The 10,612-nt window shown below is 34.8% G+C and overlaps 1 protein-coding gene across 1 annotated transcript in view; it reads left to right on the top strand.

Annotated features, from left to right (window-relative positions):
* Nucleotides 1-6,308: 6,308 nt before the first annotated feature.
* LOC145255248 (uncharacterized) overlaps nt 6,309-10,612 on the top strand; it is an 87,392-nt gene continuing 83,088 nt past the window's right edge. Inside the window, exon 1 of the mRNA XM_080113937.1 lies at nt 6,309-6,664. Coding sequence (XP_079970063.1) covers nt 6,608-6,664 — 57 coding nt within the window. The 5' untranslated portion in view covers nt 6,309-6,607. The remainder of the gene's footprint in view (nt 6,665-10,612) is intronic.

Raw genomic sequence — 10,612 nt, 5'->3', positions numbered from 1 at the left:
TCTATGCGGAAAATATTCAGACAACGGTTTCACGTGTGGATGGGAGGTATTAGAAAAAAAAAATTTTTTTTTCAATTTTCCTGACCCCAATTAACTGTTTCGGTTCAAGTTTGTAGATTACTTTGTGACCCTATTTTCTTGCAACTAAAGGGTTGCTATATGTGATAGTCTTGAATACTAAGAAACTAGAAGAAGAAGAAGAAGAAGAAGAAGAAGAAGAAGAAGAAGAAGAAGAAGAAGAAGAAGAAGAAGAAGAAGAAGAAGAAGAAGAAGAAGGAGGAGGAGGAGGAGAAGGAGGAGGAGAAGAAGAAGAAGAAGAAGAAGAAGAAGAAGAAGAAGAAGAAGAAGAAGAAGAAGAAGAAGAAGAAGACGACGACGACGACGACGACGACGACGACGACGACGACGACGACGACATTGGTTTATTCCACTTGTAACAGATCTCAAATGCAAATGGTTGAAACAATAGAATCTTGAATACAGGATGTCAACCAAAAGAAAACACGTTTTCAAATAAATAAATTAATATAAGATTTTTTGTTGTTAGTGTCGTTTGGTTTAACGGCATGTCAACCGTTATTGAGGTCATTTTACGTTTACATCATACATGTTTTGTATACGGTTGTTGTTTGTTTTTTTTTACTTTTTTATTTATTTTTTTTCTTAGATTAATTTGAATTCGGGGATATTTTTGCTACATAGAGCACCTGTTCTTTCCAAATGGTCAACCAGATTCAACGTTGTTTAATTTGTGATTTTATTAGAATCCTTGTTTTTAAAACAAAATGTGTTCTTTATCGCCGGATAAAATTGTGCGGAAAAAGGTCGACATTTAATATTTGGTTCTTTACCAGATGACTTGTGGCCTCTTGGGTCAATGTTAGGAGAGTTTAATTTTAACTAGCAGGGCTACCCGGTATTGCCCAAGGCAAAAGTGGAACCTATTTCTATTAAAAGTTCTATCTCTTTCCTATCTGTCTCTCTTTCCCCCTCCCCTGTTCTCCCTTCGCCCTTCCCACCTTTTCTTTTTTCTCTATCTGTTCCTCTCTCTGGACATAAATACACTTATACATAGACAACTTGTTTTTATAGATTCTTTGAGGAGTGAGTCGGCATAAAGGAATCAATCCCTTGATTAAATATCAGGGTTATTTCACTTTAGTTAGTACTGACTGAAAAACCAACCCTCCTGACCAAATTTGTGGCAGTTTAGAATCAAAGAATGAATATTTTTTTCTAAAAATTAGATATTATTTATCCAGGCAACGAAAAACACTGTTGTTTTCTTTTAATTTTTAGCTGGATATACATACATACATACATACATACATACATACATACATACATACATACATACATGATGCTTGCTGCATCTTTCCAGATGATTGCCGTCACATTGAGTTCTCCCAATCTTGTCGAACATGCCATCTCAGATGACTTTGCACTCCCGCCACAGATTTGCACATCTTGAAGCAGATATGACATACTAATTGAGCAATTTCCATCGAGTTGACTTCCTCTGGAGGTTGAAGAGTATTCATACATACATGGTGATTGTCACTTCTTGACAGAAGAAGACCATCTTTCCCTTGCTTTATTGTTGATTATTCATTCATTTTCATGTACTTTTGAAATATTGTTATTTTTTTTTATTACATATATATATATATATACACATTTATATACACATACATATATACATGTGGAAATGTGATCAAGATGCATCAATTTCTATCTACTGTGGGAACGAAGGTAGCTCTTCTGACCAGCCCTGCTCTTACACAGTCTGTTGTATACATACATGCATACATACATACATACATACATACATACATACATACATACATACATACATACATACAGCCACTGTTCTTCATATAATAGATTATTGATGCGTTCAAAGTAAAACCTTAGACCCTTTGATCAATTCAATTCAAGTGGTGTCCTGCCTGGTTCAAGCTTTGACAGCTATGACTCTCCATCTATCTATCTCTCTTGAAGCATTTGTGAATTCATTGTTGCTCATCATTCACAACCTCATTCACGCGGTTTTCTCGAAAGTGTTTTAATGTATTGCCACAGCTTTATTTCAGTTGTACAGACAGTAGGTTGCAGGTTCTTTTTGTCCGAGCAGTGTCCATACTGGGCGATTGTCCTGACCATTGTACCCAAAGGAATCTTCTGCCTGGCACAACGAGATACAAAACCATGAACAGAATTATTCCTTAATACGTCCGTATTACATCAGTCACCTGTTTTCCGTGACTTCACATTACTCTGATTGGGGCTGCTGAAGTAGGTACTCAACCTTGCCCAGGGGTCTCCCACAGACTAGCAAAGGGAAGGAGGCACCTAACTTCTCCTTTGACAGTAGTGTTGTCCCGCCACCCTATACAGCGCCCAAGATTCCCAAATGGTTATCCATCTGTTATTAGTCAGGCTCAATATTGCTTAACTTTGGTGATTATGCTGTATTCTCTTTAATAAATGCATGAGAGTAAATCTACTTCCCAAACTACTACAAGGCAATCAAAATCTAATATGGTAAAAAGTGTATAAAAATAGAGTTTACACGACTGTAGTTATCCTTTAAAAATGGTTGAAATTTTGAGCCCTTATTAAATTATTGTTTACATTGTAAGAACCTGTATAGTGTCTTTACCTATGGTGTCAATCTAATTCAGATCAGAGTTAATTTTGAGGGATATTGTTAAATATTAAAGTGAGTATGTTAGCTAGTATATCTGTCAGGGCGTATATTCATGCAGTTAAACGGAATGGTCAGCAAAGTTCAAACGTTTGACTCTGACTGTCATAAACTAGAATCGTGACGGAAGAAAGTCGATAATATTTAGAAAGAAATGACGCCAGACATGAATTACAAAAAGGATGAGGTTCAAAGTATCGATAATCTTGAAACAACGAGCTAAGATAACGTGTTTAAAAATTATCTTAAAAAAAAAATCATAATATAATTAAGCAATGCACTTAAAACATGAATAACTCTCTCCTCTCCTTTCCTTTGATATTTCGGTCACTAGACGATAATATGTTTGAATAAATTTGTTATGCTTTTCAAATCGTGTTGTTCGCGTTAACTGCATGATAAATAATCTAAGAAATGTACTGTGTGTTTTTTTTTTTTAGCGCAACATCACAACTCGCTTACACACAGCGACAACTATGCTCAGTTGAGCAGCATCACACCAAATGCTTGGTGCCTACCAATCAATATATCGATTCAATTTAATTAACATAATTAAAATACAAAATGATCACACTCGCTATAATGTCCTCGCTATAAAAGTCAAAGACACATTTATCGAACTTACTCCTCAGAACTAGAACGAAACTATCATAAAAAAGGGATATATTTATAAACATTTCTATTTAATTCCTTCTTATCTTCTTTCATTTTCTTAATGAACTATTGAATTTGAACATTCTCCTTCGAAGCTAATATTTTGGATATAAAGTTTATTTTGAACCGTGAATGCATTAGCCTGTTTTGTCTTTATGTACATCGAAGTTGTGACGGACTTAAAACACAAAATGTCACAATTAAAATTTACTCCAACCAAAAAGCCAGACAAGAACATTTTCATTCCAAGCGATATTTACACATGTAAGTACGTTTTTATCAGGAACGACGCAGTAAAAAAAAAAAAAACACTATGTCCAAATTATTCCGGACCTTATTTAGTTCTAGGAGTAAAAAGTATTTTACGATATTAAAAAGAGAAAAAAAGACACTATAGCAATAGACAGATTAAACCTGCATTCATAGACGAACAATTACACGTTTCTCCTACTCCAACACAAGAACATACACACTCAGAAACGGACAAAGAAATTACAAAAAAAAGCAACACACCACGAACAACAACAAAAACTGGTCGAAAAGTTCATTGGCCAAAACATTTCAAACAATATATAACTTTAAATATATATATATATATATATACATAAAAAACAAAAACGAAATATGTTTCTCTTGTATATATATATATATATATATTTTTCTCCCCAGGAGGGGGAGTCTTGTTCGAACATGTTTTCCCTTACATATACACACCCACACGTACGTACACACACACGCACACGCACGCATGTACACATCCTTTTACACACACTCACATTCATGCGCATACACACGCTAACGTGCACACACACACACACACACACCCGAGCTGTGACGTCACTTCCTTTAAAGTGAAAACCAGACATGCGCACCCAGAACACTAACTCCAGTATAAAAGTCAACAAAACCTGTTAACTTCCCTTTTTCGTCTGAACCAACGTTCGACCTGTTGAGTCGACGAATCGACCACACACTCTAACGTCACTTTCCCTGTTACTGTAATGTGGGGCAAGCGCAAGTACACTTAATACGCTTTCTCTCTCCATGAACTGGATTGACTTACTCACTCTATCTCCCTTTCGTCTTGGCCCATCGACACAGACATGTGCGCGACGTTCTACTGAGCTTAACCCTTTCTTTCTACAGACGGCTTGCCACTTCGCGTTTCTCTATTGCATTCCCCTTTTCCTTCCATGCGCGTAGTCGTCAACGGCTGAATGAACACGTGTACACCGAAGACTTTCATTTCTCAACAGAAAATAAACGACATATTTATTTTATTCCAGCATTTGAGTTCTTTGTTTTCTTCATTCAATTCGTTTCATTATTTTTTCTTGTAGCGAGTTAGGGTATTTCATATCCTGGTCCGCAACATGAAAGTTGACCGATTGTGTGTGTTTAATATTAAATTAAATGACCCGTGAACGGGGCCATATTTGTCATCAATAAAACTTTATTTTTTGTATGGATCGACTTTGTTATTCCTCTTGCTATTACCTTTCCTTCAACACAATTTGGTGACGTGATTCAAACACAATAGTATCATACATATACAAAGTGAAAAAAATTACAGGAATGACCCTTGATCATATTCAGGTTAATTATTAGTCAATTTCTCATACGATTTTTATAATATGCCTCGATTTTTGAGAGACGGCAGTAGAATATTATTTTATTCAACAACGCAAGTCCGGTTGGATATTGCTGACTCTCCTTTCCTGACTGACCCATCATGAGTGTTCAATTAACCCAAGCCAAAGAGGGTCTTCCGGTAAAACATCCGTCATCAGAATCCACCCTTCTTCTTCTTCTTCTTCTTCTTCTTCTTCTTCTAACTTTACTTCCTTTTTTATTTCCTATTCTTTCTTTTCCTTTTCAGTTTTTCATTCATTGTTTGTTTTATCGCTTTACCTATTTTTTTTATTAATCTCCTTTATTTCTTTTATTTCTCGCTTTCCTACTTCCCTTTTCTTTTTGTTTTCTTTCTATTCTCTTCTTTTTCACTTTCTTTCTATTCTCTTTTTCACTTTCTTTCTATTCTCTTTTTCACTTCCTTTTTTCAGTGCTTTTTTATGCTATCCTTCTTAACTTTCTTTCCCTTTCATCTTTATTATCTCCGTCTGTCTAATCCTTCTATTTCTTTCTTTTTATTTTCGAATATTTCTTTCTTCATTCCTTTTTAAGGTCTTCTTTCATGCCCTTGTCTTTCTATCTTTTTCTTTATCGTTTTCTTTCTTCCTTTTCTGTTGAATTTTTTTCCTTTTTTTATTTGCTTTCTTTCATTTCTAATTCTTCATTTTTTCCATCTTCTTTACTTGATCGCGTTTTTCTTTCTATCTTTCTTCTGTCTTTTCCAACTATTTTGATTCTGTGTTTCTTTGTCTCTTTTATTTCAACTCCCCCTTTTTTATTCTTAATATTTTTTCGTTCCCTTTTATTGTCTCTTTTCTTTTCTCACTTCTCATCTTTCCATTTTCTTTCTTCCCATTTCCAATTCTTTCTTTCTTTCTTCTTTCTTTTATATTTCCTATTTTCTTTCTTTTGTTATTCTCCTTTTTTCTTTTTCTCGTTCATTCCCTTTATTTCATTACTTTACATTTTTTCCTCTTCTTTTTTAAGGGCTTGCCTTTTATTCCCAACTCATTTTCATCATCAACACATTCTTTTCTCTAACTTCCTATTCTCTCGCTCAAATTTCCTCCATTTTGTCTTTTCTACGAATCGTAATTAACGTTTTGCTTTTTGTATTTTATTTTTCAAGATGAATGTTTTCTCACACTAGATCCTGCTGTAGTTCTTCCTCTACGCCCTAACTCATAACCCCACCCGCCGGATCAGGGAGTTACCGGTAACACTCTAAGACTGGCATCCCTCAGACTTTAGCGAATGCACTTGGATGTGGGTGGTAGGTCACCAGCTTGTGTCAATTGTGTCAAGGGTTCCTCTTGTCACTTCTCAGCGTACACATGGGCAAGCTGGTCGCTCAGTATTCCACCTCTACTTACATAGGTAAATAGGCAATGTATGTGCGTTACGGCTGATAGAACTCATTATCGTTATTAGTTGTTTTTAAGTTTGAGTCAGAGAACAATATGGCAAAGGAAGATATTGATCTATCCTGGAACTGATGTAAGACGTTATTATGAAAAGAGCTGGCTACCATAGACTGTTGACACACTTTTGGAAGCAACTGCTCATATTTAATAGATCCACTTGCAACACCAAAACGCAGCAAAGGGAAATAACATGACAAGAATGAATACCCTGTGTCCATATCTGCTAATAACAATCATATTTTGTACGGTAAGTGGAAACTCTCTCTCTCTCTCTCTCTCTCTCTCTCTCTATATATATATATATATATATATATATATATATATATATATATATATATATATATATATATATATATATATATATAGGAAAACAATAAGAATGGAAAATGAAGTCACGAAAACTATATATTGGTAAATATAGAATGGTTCATTTATTCAATAAGGGTATACAAACGTTTAGTTGGGGGGGTATAGGAGACTCTTTATGTCAATGCATTTCGAAGCCTAATGCTTCTCATCAGAAGAGTAGAGAAGATGCTAGGTAACATAATGGAGATGCGATGTCTAGCATTGGATTCATTAGGAACGAAATAAATCAATAAATTTATAGATGATATTGGGGGAGTTATATCGAATTCTAAGATAAAGGAGGAGCGTATTATATAGAGTGTAATGCAAAAAATGTGTATAGGGTCTCTGTCATAGTCTTAAATGTAGGTAGTAGTTTTTGTGACTTCATTTTCCATTCTTATTGTTTTTCTATATAAGCTCCAATGAAACTTGTTGAGCTTTATATTATCCCGATAAGTCTCCTCTTATAGAATTGAATTCACTCTCTTCTTCTAACTCACTAAGTTATATATATATATATATATATATATATATATATATATATATATATATATATATATATATATATATATATATATATATATATATATATTATGTGTCGTACTATTTTATTATCAACACTTATGTTTGCATGGGTAATACGATAAAATAAATAGTTAATTTAGTCCACAGGGCCGGAAATAAACAAAGAAAGCCACAAAATGAAAAATTACATTGTTATCTCATTCATCTTTATACATTCTAATATGCATTCAAAAGTATAAAGACGTATTCATTTACTTGATTTGACTTATTTGCATGCTCCAGAGAGCTTTGCCACATTCTTGAGGACAAAATTCTGTTACTTATCACACTATTGAGCCAGTCTTTCAGCTGTCAGAAACAATATGCCAATCTCAGTCATGATTTTGTCGGCCTATTTCTTTGCTGATCGTCCTCTTGATACTTCTTGAATGAAATCTTCTTGATATGGTTTCTTTACGTAGCTGGAGGATGATAGTCGAGAAACGTCGAAACCATGTTAATCTCTTTTATTTTTATTTTTTTCAAACTAGAAGATGTTGCCCAGTATTAAACGTAATGTTAAATTACTTTTAAAAAAATGAAGTAAAAAAAAAAAAAAATGAGATGTGCATGCGACTATTATGTTTTTTTTCTAAACAGTTCATTTCTGGTCAGTTAAAAAAATGCTCGAGCTGAGATCGAAACCAAAACCCAAAGACAGAGAGTCAAGAACGATAACCATTAGGCCAGCTTAACATGATCTTTAAAAAGTGTTTTCAAACCCACTTGTCCTTAACATAATATGAACGATTTGCGCATGCACAATTGTGAAACAGTTGACAAACAGATAAAAATCCGATGACTCCTCCACAAGTAACAATTTTTGAATTTTGACCCCTTAGCAGCTCTTTTCTCCGGATTAAAAAATTTTTCCACATATCTGAATACCTTATATACTAAATATCAAGTCTGTTGCTCAAAACTTTGTTGAGTATATGAGTTGAGAAATGGCCTCACACACATTCTCATATATATATATATATATATATATATATATATATATATATATTACCGTTTTATCTGCTTAGTTACACATGTTTCGGTTACCAAATCATATCAACGATCCAGCAACTTCATCAGACTTAATATTTTTTTATTTTTTATTTTTTATTACATTTTCACCCCAAACAAGGCACAGTGCCACTTTGATGTAGGGGGCTACTATCAGGAACATAAGCTACAGGGGAGTTGGGCAGCAAGATGTCGGTCCACGTTACACTTTAACTTCTGCATGTCAGTACAGTTGAGGAAACAGGAAACCAGAAGGGAATTCCAAAGTCTAGCAGTTCTGGGGAAGAAACTACTGGAGTAAAAAACTCTCTTACATCTAGGGATCTCTACTGTGTAGGGGTGGGATTTAGCTGCTTGTCCGGTTTGTCGGGGGTATTTACATCGAGGGGGTACAAGTGCTTGCAGTTCGTCGGAGCATTCACCATTAAAATACTTGTAGAACAGGCAGAGGGATGCAACATTTCGTCGATGGGACAGAGGCTGAAGCTCCTGATAGGTCCTGAACTGTTATCTAAGATAACAGTTCAGCACCTATCAGATTGATGACTCTTTTTTTAACCTTGTCTACGAGCGAGAGACTAGTAGCAGATGCACCAGCCCAAATATGACAACAATACTCCATACATGGGCGAATGGTGGCCTTATAGAGGTACAGGATACTTTCGGACATTAGTAGCTTTCTAGCACGGTAGAGAGAGCCTATCTTCTTTGCAGCGGTCCTGGCAATGCTCTCAATGTAATTGTTCTAACTCATGTTCCCTGTGATATATATATATATATATATATATATATATATATATATATATATATATATATATATATATATATATATATACAGTGATGATCATATTTATTGGCACGGTAAAATAAAAGTTAAATTTTGTCTAATAAATTCTAAAAAAGGGATTAAATTAAAGAAAATAACAAAGTATATTATGTATTTTTAACTGGCCTTTCCGATGCAGCAATCGGATTTTAGAAAAAATAAATAACAAAGGAACAACAAACATAATTGCAAAAAACCCTTGTTCAAAATTATTGGCACGATTTATTTAATAATCAATTGTATAGCCTTTGGCCTTGATTACCTTCCTCAGTCGCTTTTCATAGTTTACAACCAAGTTGTTGCACTCTTCAGTAGTAATTTTAGCCCACTCTTCCTGACAATAATCCTCCAATTGAATAAGATTCTTAGGCTTCCTTTGCATTACCCTCAATTTTAATGTTCTCCATAAATTTTCAATTGGATTAAGGTCTGGGCTTTGTGATGGCCACTCCAAAACATTAATATGATTGTCCTCAAGCCATTTCTTAGTCAGTTTAGCCGAATGCTTTGGGTCATTATCTTGCATGAACCACCAACGACGACCAAGTGAGAGCTCTTTAGCAGAGTCTTTCAGGTTTTCATCCAATATTTTAACATAATCTTCCTTTTTTATGCTACCTGTGACCTTAACAAGTCGCCCTGGTCCAGAGGCAGCAAAGGATCCCCAAAACATCAAACTGCGTCCACCGTGCTTCACTGTGGGTATGGTGTTCTTAGGCAGGAAAGCTTCGCCAGATTTTCTGTAAATATAAGACACTTTATTATGACCAAATAACTCTATTTTCGTTTCGTCAGTCCATAGAACACGTTTCCAGAATGCAACATCTTTATCAATATGACGTTTTGCAAAGGCTAGCCTTGCTTTCAGGTGCATAGGCTTCAATAAGGGAGTCTTTCTCGGACGACATGCTTTTAAACCAGCTCTCTTCAAAACTCTACCAACTGTATGTCGAGATACATTCACTCCAGAGGTGCTCTGTTCATCAACAATCTCCCCAACAGAGATCCTTGGGTTTTGTTTTACTTGTCGAACAATTTTCCGTTCATCTCTTGGGGAAAGAATCCTTTTTCTCCCTCTACCCTCTAAACTCATAACGTGGCCTTGCGATTTGAACTTGTTTATTATGGCTCTAACAGTGGATTTGAGAAGGTTTAGCTTCTTTGAAATCTTATCATAGCCCTCCCCATTGGTATGGCATGCTACAACAAGCTTCCTGACGTCTTCGCTGTGTTCCTTAGTTTTAACCATGGCGATTGAAAATTATAATTTAGTCACTTATAATAGTTTAAATAAATCGCTATCTAAAAATTATCTGAAAAAAATTATTCACTGAATTAGCGTTAAACAAGCATAATATGGCTATAAAAAAGTTCAGAAAGCACGTAAACCGGAAATTGATTGATATTATACTGATACTAAAAGAAAAACAAAGCCGTGCCAAT

This window comes from Euprymna scolopes, chromosome 3 (genome assembly GCF_053919585.1).
Source record: "Euprymna scolopes isolate OS-2025 chromosome 3, ASM5391958v1, whole genome shotgun sequence".
Classification (NCBI taxonomy): domain Eukaryota; kingdom Metazoa; phylum Mollusca; class Cephalopoda; order Sepiida; family Sepiolidae; genus Euprymna; species Euprymna scolopes.
This window is presented reverse-complemented; position numbering and strand designations above follow the sequence as displayed.